General features: G+C 36.8%; 3 protein-coding genes across 13 annotated transcripts in view; 2 read left to right on the plus strand and 1 right to left on the minus strand.

Annotated features, from left to right (window-relative positions):
• Positions 1–9124, minus strand: part of LOC106072016 (uncharacterized) — a 12439-nt gene extending 3315 nt beyond the window's left edge. The window contains exons 1-3 of the mRNA XM_013232259.2: positions 9051–9124; positions 5263–6800; positions 1–2425 (exon numbers count right to left, since the gene is read on the minus strand). The exon at positions 1–2425 is cut by the window's left edge and continues 3315 nt beyond it. Coding sequence (XP_013087713.2) covers positions 840–2425; positions 5263–6793 — 3117 coding nt within the window. The 5' untranslated portion in view covers positions 6794–6800; positions 9051–9124 and the 3' untranslated portion in view covers positions 1–839. The remainder of the gene's footprint in view (positions 2426–5262; positions 6801–9050) is intronic.
• The window catches only part of LOC106072018 (uncharacterized), a 61258-nt gene extending 37357 nt beyond the window's left edge, over positions 1–23901 (plus strand). For 2 of the 11 annotated variants that reach the window (XR_008779616.1, XR_008779615.1), the window contains exons 6-8: positions 11210–11312; positions 14446–14501; positions 22151–23901. Coding sequence is in view for 9 of the 11 variants with exons in the window: in XM_056039873.1 (XP_055895848.1) it covers positions 14476–14501; positions 22151–23822 (1698 nt within the window). In the remaining 2 variants the exon portion in view is untranslated. The other 9 variants (XM_056039876.1, XM_056039878.1, XM_056039872.1 and 6 more) reach the window with 9 other exon arrangements.
• LOC129928405 (myosin light chain kinase, smooth muscle-like) lies at positions 13368–13904 on the plus strand. The gene has a single exon (XM_056042648.1). The coding sequence runs from the start codon at positions 13368–13370 to the stop codon at positions 13902–13904; it is 537 nt and encodes a 178-aa protein (XP_055898623.1).
• Positions 23902–24488: the final 587 nt, after the last annotated feature.

The raw sequence follows: 24488 nt of genomic DNA on the forward strand, positions 1-24488 counted from the left end.
AGTATAAAGCAGCCTTACAAAGAGAGTTTGTACCTTACCCAAGCTCAGAGGCGGACCTTAGCGAGTACTTTTAAAAGAAGTCATTCCCTGGTCTTTTGTCAAGTGTCTAAAGGGATTTGACTTTCTTGACTTTCAAACAGTCTCAAGCAGACAGCACTACTTATCTTTTTTTTTTATTGCAAAGGATAATATGTCTATTGATTGATATTGATATTACATATTATATATATATATATAGATAGATAGATATAGATAAATAGATAGATAGATAGATAGATAGATAGATAGATAGATAGATAGATAGATAGATAGATAGATAGATAGATAGATAGATAGATAGATAGATAGATAGATAGAGATAGATAGATAGATAGATAGATAGATAGATTGATATAAGTTATATAACTTTTCATATATTAATCAATTTAAGGTTACTAATATTTTCATTACAGTTAATCAGAAGTGAATGGTTCATAACCCCTAATTCCTTTAGATGAGGATATTTTATTAGGACTTCTTTAATTCCCAAACAAAGGCCCACCTCACCCCACTACAAGAGATCCAGTCAAAGCCTAACGTTACCTCAAATGATTCTGTTTTGTTGTTGCCACATTCATGCTTGTTGCTTTGTACTACAGGCTTTGGGTCTACATCTTGTCTATATTATTTACATTCTTAGCTAATAAAATTGATGGAAAAACTGTTTTTGTTTGAACCATATAGGTCTTTGGTCTAGTCTGAAATCCAATAGTCTTCCACGCTAAATAGAGGAAGAAAAAAATCCTAACCTAGACTTATAACTAGATCTGCATCTATAAATCTAGACTAGGACAATAGATCTACCAAATGTTCACACCTAGGTCTCTTAGCGCTAAGACTTTAGCAATGAACTGGCTCAGCCACGAATACAAAAATTTGATTAATAGTAGAGTCAATGATACAGCTACGACAAAAACAACCCAACTGTTGTCGGTAACTAGAGTTGGTATGATACTCACGCTTACAATAATTACCGCTATTATTAGCCAAGTAGTAGAACTGCAATTATCTTTTGGAAGGAATTTCGTATTCTGTTCCTCGAATTCATTCATTTGTAATTTTAAATCATTGACATCATTTAATAAGTCTTCCAGCCCTTCTACATCATCCGAACATGTAGTTGTCAGTGTCTGCTCTATCTCGTCAAGCCGATTGCGTAACGAGGTAAATGTCCTAGACGAGACTGGTAAATTAATTTTCCCGAAGTCCTCCTGTAATGTATAAATTTTTGCGCCAAACTCTAAATTTAATTTATCTCGTTTGGCTTCTTTTAATTTTAATTGGGCTTCTTTTAATTTTGAAGTCACGTGATGCAGGTCCTTGTTAGAGATATCATCTCTTAGAAGACCATTAAAGCGCTCACTGCAACGACTGAGTTTATCGAATCTATTCTCCTCTATCATTTTATTTAGGTCTCCTGTTAACTCATCAATCTCATTTTCGTGTCTTACGAGAGTTTGCTCCCTTTTCACATTTCGTTGTATGGCTTCTAAGCTCGTTTGAAAGCCAGCAAAGAGTCGAGACTCCCCCTCCCTGTACAAAATGGTGTCAGCATTGTCAGACTCTTCTATCTCTTTCAGAATCTGACCTATTTCTCTGTTCAGTAGTTCATAACTGTTCAAATTTCTGGTTGTCAAAAAAATGATATACAATTTAGTACAAAACTCTACTTTTTTTAGATTATAGTAGGCTTGTTTTTCTGACAATTTGGCTTCCAACATAAGTCTGTGCTGTTGTTTTCTTAATAGTTGAAATTGTTCTTTGGAGTAGCTGTAATCCAGACTACTTGCTAATTCAAATAATTTTTGTCTTTGAATCTTCAGTTTTTTTCCTTTTTTACAAATGTTATTGAATTTGACACATCTGTACTGCACCAGAGACAGCAAATGACCTAGGTCATTCGTTTGAGCTTTCAGCCAAACGTCGAACTTATGTCCATCTGGATAGTTGAGGTCATACAAATCGCCAAAAGTCACAACCAGAATAAAAGACTGACCGAAATTGTCTTCACCGAAAATTTGTTTCAGAATTTGAATCATTGTTCTGTTCTCCTCAGTAAAACGGTCACCATACTTCAAAACAATAATGATGACCAATTTACCCTGGTCTGGACACTTGCTGACTGCTTCTTGCAAATCATTGCAAGCTTTTAACTTAGCTTCGTTTGAGCTCAGACCTGTGTGCATAAGTCCAGGCGTATCAACAACTGTCAAGTTCATTCCATCTATGGTAACGTTTTTTTTAATGCGTACGTGTGATGATTTTGTTTTTGATTTATCACTGGTTTTGAACACGCACTCTTTCAGTAATGAGTTGGCTGTTGAACTTATGCCACTCCCAGTTTTTCCGACCAACAAGAAAGTGAAATGATTTATGTTGGACATAGCTGAAACAAATCCAAGTTAAATTTTAAAAGAAAAAGAATATTTTACATAAAATAAATATTTTTAAAAATAAACTCTAATATATAGATCCTACACAATTACGGCTGATGCATAATGCCGCGCGTAAGATAGGCGTTTTCCATATTGAATGACACCCAAAATGACAATTTTCGTGTATATATTTCCGTATATTTTAAGAACTTTTTCGTATATTTTGCTATTTTGGGAGATTCCCAGGAGCTCCTGGTAAATCGCCAGGAGGGTGCGGAAAGTCTGTTTTAAGTTTTAAAATGGTTTAATTAATTAATTTATGCACCTTGAATTAGCGCGGGTCCTGTCAAAGTGCGGGTCTTATGAAAGCGCGGGTCCTATGAAAGTGCTCCTGGTAAAATCGACAGGTGGGCGCGGGAAATCTCTTTTAAGTTATAAAATGGTTTCATTTAATAATTTCTACACCATGAATTAGAGCGGGCCCTATAAAAGTGCGGGTCCTATGAAAGTGCGGGGCCTACTGCGGTCGCATAGGTTGCAAGGTCGGCCCTGCAAAACAGGGCTATGTATGCTACGCCGCCGGTTGACTAGTATTAAATAAAAAGCTTGGGACCTGATCAGTTTGGTCGTAACCTGGTTTGACTGTACATAGAATTTTTCAGCTAACTTTCCAAATAAGTTAAATATTCATTTACAGAAAAGTTCTTCAAAACCCTGAGCGAAATGAATATTAACCACAGTTTATGCCTGGTCGTAGGGTAGAGCCACAGATAGTACTAAACGGAAATGCTAGTTGTTTCGCTGCTAATTTTGACAAAAAAGGCACTATGAGGGCGGTAAATGGTTACATAAACTGATTATGTTGATCTGTTTACAAAATATATTTAACAATATGTTTTTTGGTCATAATGGATTATTAGTGTTGCAAATCATTACATTGCACTGGCTGTTTCTTGCACCAAAGTCTAATGAACGACGGGTGAATGTGTAATTGGCTATTAATACCTTATTAATACCTAAAGTTATATACAATGTGATTGAGTAATTATGATTATGATTATGATTAATATCAATTGACAATATCTTTACAATAATCATTGTTTGCAAAACAATACAATCCCATCCTCAAAAAAGCTCACCAAGAAGGAGAGGGGATATTAAGGAAAATGGTGAAAAATCTGGAAGAGTGACCATCAGTGTCACATAATAGTTTTAGAACCCCTGTAATATTTAGTGATTTGTAGTCATTTGACTATTCCGTGCAGTTAGCACGAGATTTTGCTTGGTCAAATAACTGACCACGGGGTGATTTTTGGACTCCTGAGAGTAAGGAGCGTATGTGGTGTATCTAAATGTATTCGATTGGATTCTAATGTACTTAGGTCTTATGCATATTTCTTGATGGCTGAGATTGCCAATTATTGTATACTTTATTATGAAGAATAAATATTTCGTCTGCTAATAGAGAGTCTGTTTTAAGTATAAGTGCTGTGGTTCTATTACTTAGCAACCTTAGTAAAACTACGCATCAATAAAGTTGAAGGGTATGAGGATACTCATTAATAACACAAAGAACATTCTGACAAGGCCAGAAGAGGCCCTAACACAACCCAAAGACATCTCTCATCAATAGAGGCATTACATTGGCGAAGAGAGGTGTTACGATCAGCCTCCAAGTAAAATTACAACTGTATTCTTTATTTGTGAAAGTGGCTGAGCCTGCATGAATAATTCAAGCTGTTCAGAATAAACGCGACAGAAAAATGCTGGGCATCATATACTAGAGTTTGTGGAGTTATTTTCAGCTATTAAGGAACATCCGAAACATGTTAGTCATTCAACCAACAGTGGTGGTTATGTTTGTTTATAGGATTGCAAACAGCAGTTGATACAACCTGGGTTATAAGATTAAAGGAATTCTATGTTTATTTATTATTTTACTATTTTTTTCATTGATCCATTGGTTGGGACAGAGTGACAGCGCTTCAAGTTTTGTTATTGTTGTTGTTGGCTGAGGCCTGAGCCTATTCGTACGATATGAGTAATATAGAAGTCAGTTTTATAATTATGTATGTATTCATTTAGTTAACGTTTGATGCGTTGTCTTTAACTACAGATACCCTGATTACTTCTATTAAAGTTATATTTTTGTTGTTAATTCATCCCTGGCGTCTCTTTAAGTTATTGAAAGAAGTATTACTAGTACGTTCTGTGTCAAGTATAATCCCAGTAAGGAGTTCACAACAATCACAACACTTAACAAACAAATAAGAATATTCTGTTGGAGTCCGGTGTGGGTTGTACGGTATTCCCATTTAGTATTCTACTGGGTCGGACGCTAATCTCGCGTACGCGAAGACCGCATACTGAAGGCAATCTTTTTTTTCTTTTTTTTTTTTTTGGGGGGGGGGGGGGGAGGAGAAGGCAGAACTTATCATAGGAAAGCGCAAGTGAAACGCTATAAAGATCAACACAGGCCCTAATTCGATTTCACTGGTAAAGAGGAAAGTAGCCTGCAGCCACGGAAAGAGACATCCTAATATTTCTCCAAAACACCAAGGAACTCGCTTTTAATGTCCCTAATGAAAGCCTTTATAAAAAAAACAGGCGCAGAAGACGCTAAGAAAATCTAATTAGAGCTCCGTTAGATAACGGCCTTGTCTGCATCAGATGGGGAAAAAAAATATGCAGGTCCGAACTAGGCTTGCTTTATCGTGTGAAACACTGCACTCATCCTCAATTTTCTGAGTCGAAGAAACTCTATGTAAATAAAGTTGTCAGAATGAATTATAAGCCAATAAAGGATTAACTTTAGCATTTATCTCAATTTCTTTAGCAAGTAACTTACCTAAATCTTTAAACCTTTGACGACGAGTCATCCAAATGTCAACAGCTTTTCCGAAAGTTGTTGTCGTTGAACATACCAAGGCTAAAGGTGGGCCAACAATAGGAATAAATGCTACTGCAAAGCTAATACCCGTCATTGCCACCATTGTCACTCCCCAGAATAGTTTCTTATTACGGTCTTGCTTTTGGCACTCAGCACGTGTTGTTAAGTCTTCAACGTCTTGTAGTAGATCGTCCATTTCCCCAAGCCTCTGATTTTCGTCATCGATAGTATCTCTTAAATCTTTTAGACTTTTAAAAAAGGGGTCGTAATTTCTAAAAAGATCTTTAAAGTTAGTTGTACCTACATTCTTCTTTAGTTGAGATACTTGAGATTCTAGCGAATGTTTCGTCATAGCTTGTTTAGCCATCAAAATTTTTTTATTTACTATTTCTATTTTATGATTATTATTTGAACAGTCAGGGTTACTTCTAATGTCCTTTAATTTGCTTTCGAAAGATGCAAGATCATCAAATGAATTCATGACAATATTGTGTTCTAAATTCTCTATAAGTTGGTCCAACTCTTTATCTATCTCATCTACATGTTTCTCTCTGACAATCATTGATTCCAGTGTGTTTAATTGTTCGCGTAGCTCATGAAACACTAGCGGTTCACCATCATCATAGAATATTTCTTGTGGGTCATCTTTTTCATTCAATTTTTTCAAATAGTTCCCTGATTTTTGTAGCAAATCCTCGAACCTATCAGGGTTTCTCGGTGAACTAAGGATAGAAAAGAACGAATCAAATAGTTTCTGTATTTTTTGTTTGTATTCCCTGTCAATTCTCGGAAATTGTGTATCCAAGATAAATCTATGATGTTGTTTGCTCAGTTTTAGAAATTGTGTTTTTGTGTAGCCTTGATCCAATTCGTTCACAATGTCAATGAGTTTTCGTCTTTGCATTGTTTGTTCTTTCAAATCTTTACATCTGTTATTGAATAGGATGCATCTATTTTGAACTAATTGAAATAATTGACCTAATTCTTTCTTTTCTTCATTTTGCTCCCTAATCCAATCTTCGAATGGCAGTCCTCCTTGGTATGTCTTTCTGTAATTATCGCCATACGTAATTAAAATAACACAAGATTTGCATAGATTTTCCTCACCATACATTTGTTTTAGAACATCAAGCATTATTTTATTTTCTTCAGTGAACCGGTTGCCGTACTTGAAAACAAGAATGACCGCCATCTTGCCATCTGATGGGCATTTACTTATGGCTTCTTGCATATCTCGACACGCTTTTAACTTGATTGCTTCCAGGTCCAAACCAGTGTGCATCACTCCGGGTGTGTCAACAACAGTTACATTGTATTCATCTACCGTAGCAGTTTGGACTTGAGTTTTGGTCGTTTCTGATACAGACATGTCGCTTTCTTTGAAAACATCTTGACGACCCAGGATTGAGTTTCCCGTGGAACTTTTCCCATCTCCGGTTTTTCCTACCAGCAAGAAAGTCAAACTTAGCGGTGGCTGTGAACAGGACATTATTTGTCTGTCGAGAAAACCAAAAATATTATCACAAACAAATACCTATTTTAAATCATATTTTTACAACCCTTATTTCAAATTCACTTTATCTGTATGTCTCACAACACATATAGTACACGATATTTCTCCGAAATGTCTATTTGTATTCATATTTTAACAACCCTTATTTGAACTCACTCTATCTGTATGTCTTACTACAAATGTATCGCACGATATCAAGTATGCAGTACATGTTCAATCAAACGGAAAATTTGCATAAAATTTCTCTTACGTGACAAAACAAGAATCAAGAAAAAAAAATTAGTGTAATAATTATTGGTAATTTATTTATTTATTTGTTTGTGAAATAAAGAAATTAAAACTTGACTTATGTGGTGGTATATGTTGAATTATCCCCCTTTGTTCTTTTTATGTCGCCTCTTTAGAGTTTAAAGCTAGCAATATATAACTATCAAAATCTTATATTTTCTTAATTCACCTACACAGTAGTTAGTGTGTTGGCTTGATAATGTTTAAGATTTTGAATTCAAACAAGGTCATTCCTTTTTTTTTTATAAATGCATGTAAAAAGCGATCACGATATAATTAACATAGATACCTAATTCTTTCTCTCCCCTTCCCTTCTCAAATGGTCCAGACAGACCAGCGTATAGGATCAAAGAGTATTGAGAAAGCTAAATAGCAAGAAATTGCACTGCACAAATACTATTGCTAAAAATATTTCTAATCGTACACATTGATTATTGTTAGACTAGATCTATTACAATTTTAATAAAATGACTGATCGAAACTAAATGATAGAACTACGCTCAATATGACCTTTTTTTAAGTATTTTCTTTTGTGTTGTATGTTTTTTTTATCTACAGTATAAAATGTTCAATGTCTACTATGGGCCTACAAGTCTACGACAATTTAGGTCACGTTAAGATTTCAATTAGATTTAGGTCAATATTAGTTTCTTCCTAACCTTCAGCAGGACGACGGGGATGGGAGCTGGCAGGGTTTGAACCCGGGGCCATCGATAAGTCCGAACGACAGTCCATGGCGCAAAGAGCACAACCAGGCAGCCATCCTATAAAGCTAACCTTCTTACAGCGTTCCAATCATATCTCTTCGCTAACCCTGCCCGCTCCCACCCGCCGTCGTCCTGCTGGAGGTTTGGACTAGAAAGTAAATTATCTTCGACTCTGAAGGAACATCCGAAACATGTCAAACATTTTACAAACATATTACATTAAGAGGTTTATCTATTGATCTTACGTACAGCTACCTATATTTTATAGGCATGTACCGTTTGTTTCCAACATGACCAGCTTTGTACGTTTGATACTTAAGAGTAAAAAAAAATCTAGTGTGAAATAATCAAGTATGAAATAACACATAACAGCGGTAAAATAAATCCAATACAGTAAATCTTATCTAATCACATCCGCATCACAGCGGGTAACAATAAACTTCACAGGTACTACTTGACTCTCTAAGTCCAGAGAAAACTATCAAAATACGTGTACTGTATCAGAAGACTACTTAACTCAAAAGTTATTTTAAGTCGCTACCGTCCGTACTGGACCAAAAGATACGACTTTACTGCCCTGTCCAAAGGGTACCACTTGACTGCCTTGACTTGACTGAACTCAAGTCAATTTTAGTCATACTACTTCATGTTTCTACACCAGGAGTTTCACGTGTCTTTTTCAACGTCTCAACCAGAGGTGAACATTTAACAGGCAATGTCAAAGGAGACTGTGACACCTTTAGGGGTCGACTTTTGAGACTAAGGGAAAAAATTGAACGCACAATTTGTTTATTTAATCGTGATTTGTTTGTCCTAATAAGAATGTTTTAAATAAGTATTCCATCTATGCTATTCGTTAATCTATTTGATTTATAAGGTGATATAGTGTGATTATTGTATAGTAGAAGAATCTAAAATTTCACGAGACCTTATTAAAGCATTTGAAATAAATGATACATAAATTATTTCTACTTACCGTATTTGTTTCGATATCTATAGTTAACTCAGATACATACGAAATAATAAGTCTACGTTAAATTAGTGAAAAAACACAAATGAGGAGGAAATATTTTGCAGCACTTATGCAAATATGTATTCACCAACTTGACATCAACATTTTTTCTTGCTATTTACGACACATTGGGAATTCATAAATGTATGCAACTTATGCTGTATATATATATATATACCCACAGTAGGCACCTACTCCTTTACTCTTATCACTATGCATCGCTCACCTCTGGCCACAGAATAGAGCGAAGGGAGCTCGCCTCACGCCAAATGCTTGTGTTACTGGGTAAACACCACAGTTTATATAGAATCATGGGATAAACTACAGATTACAAAATGCGTGTAAGAACGACAATATTTCCTGTAAAAAAACGAATGGGAAAACTAATAGTCATCATTACGTTGTTTTTCTTTTTTTCTACGTTCTCTTTTGATTTTACAATAAAATGAGAGTTTTTGATTCTCACACTACAAACTGCTGGCGTCTTAAAAAGTGCATTTTGAGAGATGCAATCAGTTTTGTGGAGTCAGTCTGTCCGTCCGTTCGTGCATTCCGGTGGCAGAAACGTAAACGTTAAAGATAGCATAGGCTCAATATGAAATATCGTTTTCTCATTTATTAATTACATTAATTAGTAAAATTTTCGTTTCAATGTTTCATTTTTTTTATAAGATTCCCGAGTGGAATATTCGTTATTTATTCTATAAAACTTTTACTGCAAGGGATTGTTTCTGTACGGCGCAGTTATTCTAAGCCACTGTCTGGTATGGCAATCTGAACATTAAAAATAAAAATAAACTTCATAGAATCCTAAATGCTGCTGGTAAAATCAAACCCCATTTTGGCAGCTGTTTGAGATAAACATTCATAAAAAGCTAAAAAGATTTTTTAAAAATTAAAATAAACCTTAGGGTCAGAATTTAGTGATTTTACCATCACAAAAGAGATGCAAGACACCGATAGAAAAGACACAAACGCAAAAACTCTTTTGTTCCCCTGGTAATCAAATCATTTAAATAGAAACTATCTGGTGTGAATGTATATTTTGGTTTTCTGTAATCATGATGTTTTGTTTGGTGTAATGCACAAATTGTACGACAAATTTCCTTATGGAAGCGTGGTCGAGAGGCCAAGTGCGCTTGAACTTGGCTTGGCTACCTAGAAAGGGGCTCGAGGTTAGACACACGACTCGGGCAGAGCTGTGATTACTGAGCGCCTAAAGGCAGCACGGAAAGCCAACTCCTAAACCCCCCCCCCCCCAAACTGGTCCACAAATGAGATTGGACCAAAAGCGCTCGCTCTGAGCATGCTATAAGCATGAAAGTAGCGCTATATAAAAGCTATAATAATAATGGATAAGAATGAAGAATGATTATTATTATTATTATTATTAAATGAAATTTAAATGTATATACTAATCTTGGTTAACCTTACTGTAACAAATGTAACTTTGAAAGACGGCTTACGAAGGTGTCATGATGCCAATATATGTCTATTCAAGGGTGGATAGGGATTCGAACTTGAGACTCGTCGTTCTGGAAACCAAGCGCTTTCCAACTCAACCACCACGCCCCAGAAGGTCAAATTCCATGATTTTTTTTTTTATTTTCAAAGATATTTTTTATGTTTTTTTTTTTTTTGTGTGTTCTGTCAGTCTGTCCCACCACCGCCCATCTCCTTGTTCGCCTTTAGAGCTATAAATTCAGAAGAGCTTTATGGAAATCCGATGTCACCATATTTTGTGATTTCAGCTTGAAACGATAATTTTTCAAATGACCAAAAGTAGGATGAACTTGGTATTCTGAAAGAGGAACTTTTGGTTTATTTATCATACAAACTCACAAAATCAATAATTATATTAATAATATATTTTTTTAGAAAAAAAAATGCACTTTAAATATCTAACACACGCTAAGGGAGCAAGGTCACCAGCTGATGCCGAGGTCATTAACGTCATTCCTTTTTTTATAGAGAAATAAGCATTTCCCAGGAATTCCCATAAACATAGCAAATGACTGCATAAAACATTGGTTGTTATATAAGGTACTGTTTTCTAATTGTATTTCTTATAGGAAGTGGAGAATGCGTTAGAACGTAGCTGTTTTTACAGTAAATAAATTGTATTTTGTATTAAATAATCTGCGTGTATTTAGCGAATGTTTTGTTTAAAAAAAAAAAAAAGAAACTTAAATTATAAGTAATTTTATATTCAAAAGCTTAGTACAGGTTTGTTTTTTCATCTTTTTTTTTTTTTTTTTTTCAAAAAATATTTCACTTTTTTATGACGAAATTTTTTATAAACAATATTAAATTTAATAAAATTTTTACAAAAATTGTTGAATTTGTAAATATTTTTATCGGGTAACACTGTTTTCTTACGAACAGGAAAAGACACGGAACAATTACAGCACAAATTATATCAATCAGAATTGAATAAATGTTGAAACCTTTTTTCTTTTTCGCGAAGAAGAGAAGTCTGATCATTCAAGTAAGTCTTTTTTTTTTATTTGTTTTTCTCTGAAGTCTGTTCTGTGTATTTATCTTCTAGTCAGATTACACTCTCTATTAGCCTCGTATTTGCAATTCTTCTGTTACAGAAAACAGGAAGTGTTACTCATTCTGTTGTCTTTCCAAATTTACATGTTTGATACAGGATATTTCCACTTCCCTGATGTACAGTTCCCCTTTCGGACCTTGCTGTCTATAGTGCAGATAATGTTAAGGCTATCTATTTTTTTTTATCCAACGGACAGCACAACGCCCAACCGCCATTACTTTCCCCAACTAAAGTCAGGTATCCATTAGATTGGACTCAGTGGCACCCTACCCAATCCCGAAATTCCAAACCCCAGCCTTATGCGAGATTCGAACCCAGGACCTCAGGTTTGGAAGCCAAGCACTTAACCACTTAGCCAAGAAATCTGTAAAACAACAGCAACAACAATACGTAAAAAAATAAACAACTAGAGGCTGTCCATAATTTGGTTCTAACTTTTTATTTGTTCCTTTTAGTATTCGGGATTTTCCCATAAATGGCTGAGAAAAGGCCATTGATGTCCAATTCGCCGTTTCTATGGCCGACGGTTAACGGGGTGTCATATGGCCACAACGTCCAACCGCCTTTATTTTCCCCAACTAAGTAAAAGGGAACCATTAAAGTTAGGTGGATTCAAGGGTGTCCTAAAAATCCTAAAGTTCAAAATCACAGCCTTCGCTGAAATTCGAACCCAAGACCCCTCGGTTCGGAAGCTAAGCGCTTTACCACTCAACCAACATGCCCGATGATATTTAAAGTGTATTTTAGCATTGCAGAATTACATTTTTAAAGTCTTCTGCTTTGAGGCAAATAATGTCTATGTGGAGGAATTATTTGACTTTCTCCCTACTAAAAAACTCGTAGCTTAAATTTAGTCGAAATCGAAAGGGCAACATACTAACTTAATAACGTGACAGTAATGGATGTAGTGTATTTTTTTTTTTTTTTGCACGGAATCAATCAAGGTAGTTTGCAAGAAAATTTGCAGTTATTTTTTTCTCCTCTTAGTTGAAGGTAAAAAAGAAAGGTTATCCCAGCCACAACAATGATATTACGGAGTAATCTAGTTTCTCCATACTGGACACATTGCGTTTTCTCATCTGTCCTTTGACTTTCGTCGCAGGGTAACAGTGGCAGTTTCATATAACCCAATCCTTTTACTTTTCAGTGGCAGTTTCATATAACCCAATCCTTTTACTTTTCAGTGGCAGTTTCTATATAACCCAATCCTTTTACTTTTCAGTGGCAGTTTCATATAACCCAATCCTTTTACTTTTCAGTGGCAGTTTCATATAACCCAATCCTTTTACTTTTCAGTGGCAGTTTCATATAACCCAATCCTTTTACTTTTCAGTGGCAGTTTCATATAGCCCAATCCTTTTACTTTTCAGTGGCAGTTTCATATAACCTAATCCTTTTACTTTTCAGTGGCAGTTTCATATAACCCAATCCTTTTACTTTTCAGTGGCAGTTTCATATAGCCCAATCCTTTTACTTTTCAGTGGCAGTTTCATATAACCCAATCCTTTTACTTTTCAGTGGCAGTTTCATATAACCCAATCCTTTTACTTTTCAGCAGCTGTTTTTTAGCAGGATATCAAGAGAGAAGCTGGTCCATTATTTTGTATTGTCCAGCCATCTTTTCTTTGGACGACTCTTTCTTCTTGTTTCCTCCTCAGTACCTTGGAGGATAACTTTAGTCTTAACTTAGTCTTGCAATATGACCAAACCAGTTCAGAATTGGTCTCACCACAATATGACCAAACCAGCTCAGAATCGGTCTCATCACAATATGACCAAACCAGCTCAGAATTGGTCTCTCCACAATATGACCAAACCAGCTCAGAATTGGTCTCATCACAATATGACCAAACCAGCTCAAAATTGGTCTCTCCACAATATGACCAAACCAGCTCAGAATTGGTCTCATCACAATATGACCAAACCAGCTCAGAATTGGTATCATCATAATAGACCAAACCAGCTCAGAATTGGTCTCACCACCATATGACCAAACCAGCTCAGAATTGGTCTCATCATAATATGACCAAACCAGCTCAGAATTGGTCTCACCACAATATGACCAAACCAGCTCAGAATTGGTCTCACCACAATATGACTAACCCAGCTCAGAATTGGTCTCATTATAATATGACCAAACCAGCTCAGAATTGGTCTCATTATAATATGACCAAACCAGCTCAGAATTGGTCTCATCATAATATGACCAAACCAGCTCAGAATTGGTCTCACCACAATATGACCAAACCAGCTCAGAATTGGTCTCACCACAATATGACTAACCCAGCTCAGAATTGGTCTCATTATAATATGACCAAACCAGCTCAGAATTGGTCTCATCACAATATGACCAAACCAGCTCAGAATTGGTCTCACCACAATACGACCAAACCAGCTCTGAATTGGTCTCATCATAATATGACCAAACCAGCTCAGAATTGGTCTCACCACAATATGACCAAACCAGCTCAGAATTGGTCTCATCACAATATGACCAAACCAGTTCAGAAAGCTGACTTGTAGCAGTACAAACAGTACAAACTCATTTGCCTTCTTTTCCCTGTATCTGATAATAAGAATTTATTGTAACATTAGATCTCAGGCTAAAATTCTGCTATCAGTCTCAGCGTTCAGTGTCCAACTTTCACAACCATATAGGGACAGAGAAACTCCTACAGAAGAATACAGTTTTTATTTTACTGAAAAGTTCACTTGCTACTGTACCAGATTTTCCACAGTTTGCTCATCTCAGCGGATGCCAAGCTTCAACGTGCTTTTATTTTTTATAATTTTGGATTACAGTAGGCAATAATTACTTGCAACTTCGAAAAAAAGGGAAAAAAATCCTTAATGCTTTGACAAGCATTGACAACAAACAAACTCTACTTGGACACCTAAATGAGAAAAACATGTAGCTAAGAGCTTAGATAGCAATAACGTAGGCAGCCATTTTATCTGTATTGATGCCTATCTGTTTATTATTACTATTATTATTATTTTATTTTACTTGACATTTTATAAATTCTAACCAATTTATATTTTTTATATTTTTTTTACCATCTAGTAGAATAAATAATACAAGTTCCTCTTCAGAATGGGTCAAGACTTATCGCGATTAAGGTAGGTATCAGCAATCAGTGCGCATTTTTATTTATTCTATGTCTGGTTCGCCTTAATCTTTAAAGTTTACTATGCTTTGTATTATCACGGACTAGTTAATCCAACTGTCAACCTATATTTTTGTCACCCTTTTTAAACAAAATTGTAGTCTGTCGGGAAATAAGGCTTGAGTCTAGTTACAATATGATCATGCTAGTAGCTTTTCATTGGCTCTCATAAGCGTGTGCCACGGTAACAGAATTTACTAGCTACCAGGTCCCGTCCTCTTTTTGCGAGTCGGCGAACCTTCATGAAAGACTTTAATGCAGTTTTACACCAGCAGAAAAGAAGCCGGAAAAGTTGATAGATATCGATTTCTATGCGCACATCTTGAAGCTTACTTCGCTCGGGAGGATTTCATTTGTTTTGTAAAATGTTTGTTAAATGTTATACTTATTTCGGATGTTCCTTCAGAGTTGAAGATAATTACTTCCTAGTCCAAACCTGCCGCAGGACGACGGGGGATGGGAGCGGGCAGGGTTTGAACCCGGGACCATCGATAAGTCCGAACGACAGTCCAGCGCGCAAACCGCACGACCAGGCAGCCATCCAAGACCAGGCAGCCATCCAGCCATTTTAAGTATGTCTGTTATCTCTTGGTCAAGCGGTCAACGAGCTGGACTGTCGTTTTGTCGTCTCGATGGTCATCAGTGGTCACGGATTCACACCCTGCCCTTTGCAGTCCTCCGTAGTCCTGGGGGAGGTCTGGGTAAGGATGGAGATTATCTTAATTTCTGGCAAACATCAGAGCCATGTAAGACACTTGAAAAAACAAAAACAAAAAAAATAAAACATTATTTTTTACAGACAGATACCAGTAATTAAACAATTGCAAAATGATCCCAGTAGAAGTCTTTAAAGCTCTTCCATAATGTTAAATACGACTCTGTTTTAATGTCCTTGTGACCTAAAAATAGGATAGGTCATAAGACCAGTGACCTGTACTGTACTAGCAAGTTAGTCCAGTGGTACTTTGTGGTCCCAATTATATTATCTAGGCTAATAACTATAGCCTCTAGATGTATAATACTACCGAGACAAACAAATAATAATTCTGAGATTTCAGTTACAACAACAAAAAAGGAGTTTATTTACAAACAAAAGGAAAAGATCATGAAAAATATAAATTGCAATAAAGGCTCACCAAAAGAAAATGACATAATGAAACTAAGCAAAGTAGCAAGACAGTTTCAGGTCAATATAATGAAAGGACCACCATCATAGAGGCACAATAATGTCTTATGCCGAAAAACCAAAAAGATGGTTTATAATAATACCATACATGCATTAACAATGAAATGACGTCATTCATGAGACATTTTATGTCAAAAACCACAGCGAGGGTTTACATTAGTTTACAATAATATCATACATACATTAACAATGAAATGACGTCATTCATGAGACACACTACTGTCTCGTATCTAAACAAAATATGTCTTTCAACAAAAAAACATACAGAAGAGGATAAGAGACTAAGTAGACCTATACCATTTACATAAATCAATTTAGTACTAACAAATTGATAAAATCTACTTAGCTCATTATCGAAATACTCTTCCCACAACAGTGGCACACTCCTCTTGAGTAACACAACAATAGTACAACACAAGAATGAGTTAAACAGTATATAGATTTAATTCAAAATACACTGGTCAGTTGAAAGGCTCAAGAGAGAGTGGCGATCGTAAACAATTGACAGGGACTTAAATCAAGTCATAAAGGGGGCTAACTCTAATAAAAAAATAAAGGTAGCCACCCTTATTGTCCCTCTTGTCACACCTCCCCCCTTAAAAATGCTCTTGTGGGGAAATTATATGATGCACAAGGCATTCAACTTGTTTACAAAGAATACAGTTTTTTCAAAACCCAAAAATTACATCAGCTCAATATTATCGTCCTTTGTCTATACAACACTTCTAATCCAAAGGAGAGGAAAAAGTCTGAGTAACATTATTTACAATACAAAAGTATCAGTAGACTGATTGTCTTCTACTGTATAATGTTATCTACACTCTTGACAGAGCGTCAGCAACTACATTCTCTTTCCCTTTTACATGTACAATATTTAGATCAAACGGTTGGAGAGTCAAACTCCATCTCAGGATCCGTTGATTCTTCCCCCTCATTTGGTTAATGAAAGTTAGGGGGTTATGATCTGTGTATACTGTTACAGGATACAGATTACTATTTACATAGTAGCTGAAATGAAGAACTGTTAAAACAAGACCCAGTGCTTCCTTTTCTACCACGCTATAGTGCATCTGATGGGACTTAAATTTTTGGGAAAAGAATGATATTGGGTGTTCATTGCCAGTTTCATCGGTTTGGGTCAAGACCGCACCCACCCCAGAGTCACATGCATCAACATGCAAAATGAGAGGTTTAGAATGGTCAATTGCTTTTAAAACTGGGGCTGTACTGAGAACACATTTCAGCTCTTCAAAAGCTCTTTGAGCAGAAGTGTTCCACTGAAATTTCCTTTTCCCTTTTAGGAGGTCAGTTAATGGGACAGCTATAACTGAATAATTACAACAAAGCTTACGATAGTATCCTGTCATACCTAAAAACCTTCTGACCTCCTTTAAAGATTTAGGTACAGGGTACTCTTGAATGGCTTCCACTTTAGCCTGAATAGGTTTAACTTTCCCGTTACCCACAATGTAGCCTAAATATTGTATTTCTGCTCTACAGAAATCACATTTGTTAAGGTTAATAGTAATATTAGAGTTCTTCAGCTTTTGAAATAAAGTCCTTAGACAAGCCAGATGAGCATCAAAGTCATCATGGTATATGACTAAATCATCAAGATAGGCTGAACAGTTTGGGATGTCGGCAATAACTTTGTTCATCAACCTCTGGAAAGTAGCTGGAGCGTTTTTCATACCAAAAGGCATAACTTTGTACTGATATAGGCCATCTGAAGTGCAAAAGGCAGAAACTTGTTTCGCCTCCTCCGATAAAGAAACTTGCCAATACCCGGACAAGAGATCGACTTTTGTTACATAGGTGGCCTGTCCAACTTGATCAATTAAGTCATCAATGCGGGGAATTGGAAATGCATCTGCTTTGGTCACTAGATTCACCTTTCTATAGTCAGTACAGAATCTATATGTACCATCAGGTTTAGGTACCAACACGCATGGTGAGCTCCATGGGCTTTCACTTCTTTCTATAATGTTATTTTCCAGCATATAGTTTATCTCAGAAGCTAGGAATTGAGATTGGGCGAGAGGAAGTCTGTAAGGGTGTTGCTTCACAGGAGTTGCATCCCCTACATTAACTTCATGTATCACTAAGTTTGTCTGCTTTGGCACATCAGAAAACAGCTGCGGGTACGCTTCGATTAAATCACTGATTGCTTCCCTTTCTCGTTGACTAAGATGTTCTAATTTTTCTGACAACTTACACAGGGCTTCAGAATTTTTTATCTTAACTGTAGGGATTTCTTTGTCGAGAACGGTATCCACGTATACCTGGTTCTCTTTTCCCATGGGGACTGAACTCTTTACAATAGCTAGTGCAGTTGCCTGATCTGAGGATCTTTCGTGAAATTTCTTTAACCTGTTTATGTGACAACGAATTTTTCCTTTTCTCTTTCCAGGGACATGTATGGTGTAGTTGACATCACTTTCCTTGCCCACTACCTCGTATGGCCCATCATACCTTTTCTGAAGGGCATCACCTTCCGTTGCCGTTTCCACTAATACTTTGTCACCTATTTTAAACTGTCTTTGTTTGGACTTCTTGTCATAGATAGATTTGGATTTATTTTGGCTTTCTCTAAGATTGCTATAAGCAAAGTCATTAATTCTAAAAAGTTTGTCCCTTAGATTTCTAACATATACCCTCAAGTCTTTCGTTTCCTCTTGAGTTGGTATCCAGTTTTCTTTAATTATATTCAATGGACTTCGTACTGTGTGCCCAAACACAAGTTCAAATGGACTGAACCCTGTCGATTCTTGCTGGGCATCGCGTAGAGCAAACAGTAAGAAGTTAATGTTTTCATCCCAAGTGTTTGTCTCGGTCTCAGCGTACGTTCTCACCATGTTTTTCAGTGTTTGGTGAAAGCGTTCGATGGCACCCTGGCTTTCGGGATGATATGCCGTTGAAACCGAGTGTTCAATTCCCATCTGACGAAGTGCCTGTTGGAAGATGTCTGACATAAAATTGCTGCCTTGATCGGTCTGTATAACCTTTGGCAACCCGAACGTTGTGATAAATTTTGACAATGCTGTCACAATGGTTGTTGCCTTGATGTTTCTCAAAGGTACTGCCTCTGGATAGCGCGTAGTCTTGCACATTATGGTAAGAAGGTACTGGTTCCCTCGTTTTGACCTTGGCAATGGACCAACACAGTCCATAAGGATGTGTGAAAATGGTTCTTTTGGTGTTATATTCTCTTGAAGAGGCGCTTTTGGAGGCGATTGATTAGGCTTTCCCGTGATTTGGCAGGCATGACATGATCTGCAGTACTCAGCTATTTCTCTGTTAATGCCTGGCCAGTAGAAATGTTTGTATATGCGTCGCCGTGTTTTGTCAATCCCTAAGTGTCCGGACATAGGGATGTCATGACCAAGCCTTAATATTTCAGACCGGAACACATTAGGTATTACAATTTTAAGGGTCTGTTCGTCAGTGCTGCCATTAAGTGATGATTTTTCTGTCCACTTTCTAACAAGAATGTCATTATGCATGGCATATTGTTGGCCTATTTTTGTATCGCCACCTTGTAGCTTGTGGATGATGTTGGCTATTTCCATGTCATTCATCTGGCTATCACGAAGGTCAGCTATTGATGGTATGCCGTTTTGAAATGGATTACAGAAAAAGTCAACTGAAAGTTTGTGTTTCTCATCTATCTGGTCAGTATCTTTCTTATCATTTCTTTGTTCTTGGATTAGTTTTTGTTGCCTGGTTTCTACTTGTTGTATCGTTTCTTGTACTACATTTGTATTTTCATGACATCGGTTTAGTTGTTCCATATCTTCTACTTGTCTTGGCCACCAGCTATAAGTTTCTTTCCATTTGGTAATTTGAGACTCTGTTGGAAAACCAATGTTAGGAACATTTCCTATCAGCAGTTCAAATGGTCCTTCATCCACCACTATTACTTCCACCATTTCGTTGAAGTATGGGGAGTTGATATGTACTTTGGCTGTCGGATACTCCTTAATGTGGCCACCAAAACCTTGAACTCTGCAACGTTTCCTACAATATTGATTAGGATTCACCAACTTTGCCAACACCACACATTTTGTGGCCCCTGTATCTCTTAGGGCTGCCTGGATGTAATGACCATTCACGATTGCAGGGCTGACATATGGTGACAGGTTGTTATCTAGCCCGCCTACATAAGCCACTACTTCCTTTTTCTTATACATTCTTCTGCCTGTGTCTCTACATTGTTTCGCCACGTGTCCAAATCTACCACATGTATAGCATCTTGTACTCTGTCTTGAATCTGTTGTACTAGATTCTGTAAATTTGGATTCCGTTGTGGCAAACAATGCACTTGCTTGATCCACAGGAGCTTTTTGCAAACTTTCGCCAGGATGAGCAGCAACGTATCTTTGGCATAGGTACAGGACTTCGTCCACATGTCTGGGCTTTCTTTCTTGGAGGAATGCAAAGAGATTTTCCCCAGCCGACGAAATTATTTTATCTACTATGATGAACTGTTTCAAGTTCTCGAAAGATTCCTCAATGCCTGAGGACTGAAACCATTTCTCGAAAGTAGCTTTCACCTCGCCGACAAATTGTTTCATGTTGCCGTCGTTCGGTGGTTTCAGAGCGTGGAATTTACTTCTATAGTCGTCCTCACTGCACTGGTAAAACTCTAGTAGAGTCTTTTTTAGCAAGGTGTAGTCTCCCACGTCCTTGTCATTCAGCACCTGCAGCGCATCTAGTGCTCTTCCACCCACTAGGCTGAGGAGTTCTCTGGCCCATTCTTTCTGGGATTCGCCTTCCAGCCTCATCAGCATTTCAAACCTATGGATGAATGAATCCATTCTGTCTGTCCCTTCAACAAACTTCTGCATTTTTGTGCGCCTTGTATTTCTGATGTTGGGTTCGTCGTTGGCTTCAGCTGTTTTGGACTCCTTTGCAATTCGTGCCTTAGATTCGTGTTCCTCCATCTTGATTTTTGCTGTCACCTGCAGTTCCTCCATTTTTCTTTTGAACTGTGTTTCTTCTTCCTGCATTCTGAACTTTTCTCTTCTCTCCTCTGCTCTTGCGTCCCTTTCTTCATTTTGCCGGATAGCTCTGGCAACCCATTCTTCAAGTTCTTCTTTCTGGTAACCTAATTTCTTTCCTGTCTCGTACAAGTCCAGAAGTTCACTTTGTTTTACAGACATTTTTAGGATTTAGAAACCTGAAAATAATACTAGTACAGTAGAAAACAAAAAATAATGAAATCACAATTCAGAATTTTACAGTATACAATCAAAAATTACTACAATGAAAAAAAACTATACTGTCCTTGTAATATCTCAGTAGGGTTCAAGGGTAGACGCACTGGTCTTTACGAAAACAAACAAACTATTTCACCCTGTTCACGAGCCCCCATGTGACCTAAAAATAGGATAGGTCATAAGACCAGTGACCTGTACTGTACTAGCAAGTTAGTCCAGTGGTACTTTGTGGTCCCAATTATATTATCTAGGCTAATAACTATAGCCTCTAGATGTATAATACTACCGAGACAAACAAATAATAATTCTGAGATTTCAGTTACAACAACAAAAAAGGAGTTTATTTACAAACAAAAGGAAAAGATCATGAAAAATATAAATTGCAATAAAGGCTCACCAAAAGAAAATGACATAATGAAACTAAGCAAAGTAGCAAGACAGTTTCAGGTCAATATAATGAAAGGACCACCATCATAGAGGCACAATAATGTCTTATGCCGAAAAACCAAAAAGATGGTTTATAATAATACCATACATGCATTAACAATGAAATGACGTCATTCATGAGACATTTTATGTCAAAAACCACAGCGAGGGTTTACATTAGTTTACAATAATATCATACATACATTAACAATGAAATGACGTCATTCATGAGACACACTACTGTCTCGTATCTAAACAAAATATGTCTTTCAACAAAAAAACATACAGAAGAGGATAAGAGACTAAGTAGACCTATACCATTTACATAAATCAATTTAGTACTAACAAATTGATAAAATCTACTTAGCTCATTATCGAAATACTCTTCCCACAACAGTGGCACACTCCTCTTGAGTAACACAACAATAGTACAACACAAGAATGAGTTAAACAGTATATAGATTTAATTCAAAATACACTGGTCAGTTGAAAGGCTCAAGAGAGAGTGGCGATCGTAAACAATTGACAGGGACTTAAATCAAGTCATAAAGGGGGCTAACTCTAATAAAAAAATAAAGGTAGCCACCCTTATTGTCCCTCTTGTCACAGTCCTTAATACAATATAGGTTTAAACAAATGCATATACACTCACAGGTAATAAAGAATAATTAACTTTATTATCCTTGAGGAATATTTTTTTTTACTAATGTGCATTACACATCATTATGCTTTATTTAGCTTTCTTAATTCTAATTTTTTGATTATTTTCAGAATTCCTCTTAATGAGCAGCACTACACCTTTATTTTCATTGGTAAAACCGGCACTGGAAAAAGTTCACTTTGCAATAGGATCAGCAGCACGAATGCATTTGAGGAGTCCGGCTCTGGTACATCTGAGACCTCTGAACCAAAAGCGGCGGAGTCTAACCATTTTGGTGTTCCCGTGACTGTGGTTGACACCCCTGGCATAATGGACACATCTGTTGACAGTGATAAAGCTAAAATCAAGAGTTTGGAAGAGATGTATCAAGCGATAAGTCTTTGCCCACCAAGCGGTAAAAGGGCAATCATCCTTGTTTTGAAATATCCAGATCGTTTCACGAATGAAGACGAATTGTGTATATATATCGCTGAAAAAATATTTGGAGACGTATGCTTTGGGAAATGTTGTATTATTATTTTCACACATGGAGACCTGATTGATGAAAAATATAGTGAAGAAGATACAACTTTTGGTGATTGGTGCAGACAAGAACAGGAAATTAAAAGTGAGCTGGGAAAATTATTAGAAAAGTGCAAAAACAGGATTCTGTTGTTTAGTAAATATGATAACGGAACAAAATTGAAAAAACAAATGGAGAGTCTGCTGCGACTGACTGACACTCTGGATGAAAGCTACACAATGGAAAAATTTCGAGAGGCGAAAACGAGGCACAACAGATTGCGGCTAGAGTCGATATTACCTGAAAAACTCAAAGGTTATGATGCACAATTAAGAGAAATAGAAAGCTATGTCAACGAGATCTCAATTCAAGATAAGACAATTGAGAATTTAATGTCCTACGACAAGGAAACTATTAAAATATTAGATCACCTCACAGCGGAGGACGTTGGCCTCTACTACGATAAGAGTGAACCAAGTCTGTTTCAGGAGCCGAAATTGCGAGCTGAAAAGATGCTGGAGCTAATTCATCTTCAGATATTGAGCAAGCTAAACATGGATTTGACGTCATCTCTTGAAACATTGAAACACAAAGTCAGAAGCTGTAAAGATGAAGGAGAAGTGAACAAGGTGAAAGAGGAAAGAACTAAATTATTCCAAAGTTATGCCAAGTTTGGCTTGATTATAAACCAAGAGGAAATAAAAATAGATGTGGATAATAATGAAATACATCTGCAAAGTAAAGATTTAGACTTTTTCCAAGACGTAAAGCGCCTAATAAAAGAACTTGAGAAGACAATGGTTGAGCAAATGAAGACACTCGTTAAAGGCAAAACAAAATCAGAGTTGGAATCAGAGCTAAAGTTACTTTATAAGCAGTTACACTCTATCCCAGACTCAGATTTCAGCACTGAAATACCAATTGATATTAAAAGAAAAGCAAGCCAAGTTCTTGCGACTATTCGAAGGAGTGATTCAATGAAGAGTCTGGTGGAATCATTTCAGGAACTCGAAAAACAAGCAGCGTCAAAAATAGCACAATGCAAGAGAAATAAATTTCATACGATTGCGGAACTTGGTTTGACTGTAGTTTTTGGTGCTGCAGGCATCCTTGGTGCTGCTGTCCTTGCTAGTAGCAGAAGTGTCGCCAGAGTGGCACCTGTAATAATGACTACTATTGCTGCTAGAGCTACCGCAATGCATGCTTGGTTAGCACCGAGGGATGTAGCATCTTTTCTTACCCGAGGTTTAAGAAATATCAGAAATCGGCTTCAGACGTAGAAAAAAACAAACATAAGTCTCAACGTTTTTATTGAGTTCAGTTTCTATCTTGTAAAGTAAACAAACTTGATCAACATTATTGGCAGAGTTGTCTTTCCTTATTGCTTATTGTCAAATAGTATTTCCTTAATTATTAATTAATTAATAATTACTGAAAATCGCACGGCAAGAAAGAGTGTGTAACACTAAGATCCATGCTCTAACACAGTGATGCCCAAATTGTGGTTCTATCCGGCCCGCCGAAACGTCAGAACAAAGTATTGGAGAGGGAGTGTTGTGGCAGAGTGGTAAAGCGCTTGTGTATCCGACCAAGAGAGCCCGGGTTCAAATTTGGATGAAGACTCGTGTGTTTCATTTCGGGATTTTATAGATGCCCCTGAAATCATATAACTTTAATGGGTACCTGACGTTAGCTGGAGGAGGAGGAGACGAAATGGCCTAAAACTGTGCCGATGTGCCATAAAATCCAAAAAAAAATCCTAAGTAGGGTAAAATAAAGGAGGTTGGTCGTTGCACATTGTCGTGCGCGCGTGAAGTTTTCTTTGCATTTAATATTGGTGTTTTAGCGTATAGGAAGAAGTTTCTTTTAAGTGCGTTTTGTTGTCTAGAATATTGTGTGTGTGTGTGTGTGTGTGTGTGTTTACGTCATCCTTAGATCCCGCAAGA

The sequence above is a fragment of the Biomphalaria glabrata genome, chromosome 9 (genome assembly GCF_947242115.1).
Source record: "Biomphalaria glabrata chromosome 9, xgBioGlab47.1, whole genome shotgun sequence".
Classification (NCBI taxonomy): domain Eukaryota; kingdom Metazoa; phylum Mollusca; class Gastropoda; family Planorbidae; genus Biomphalaria; species Biomphalaria glabrata.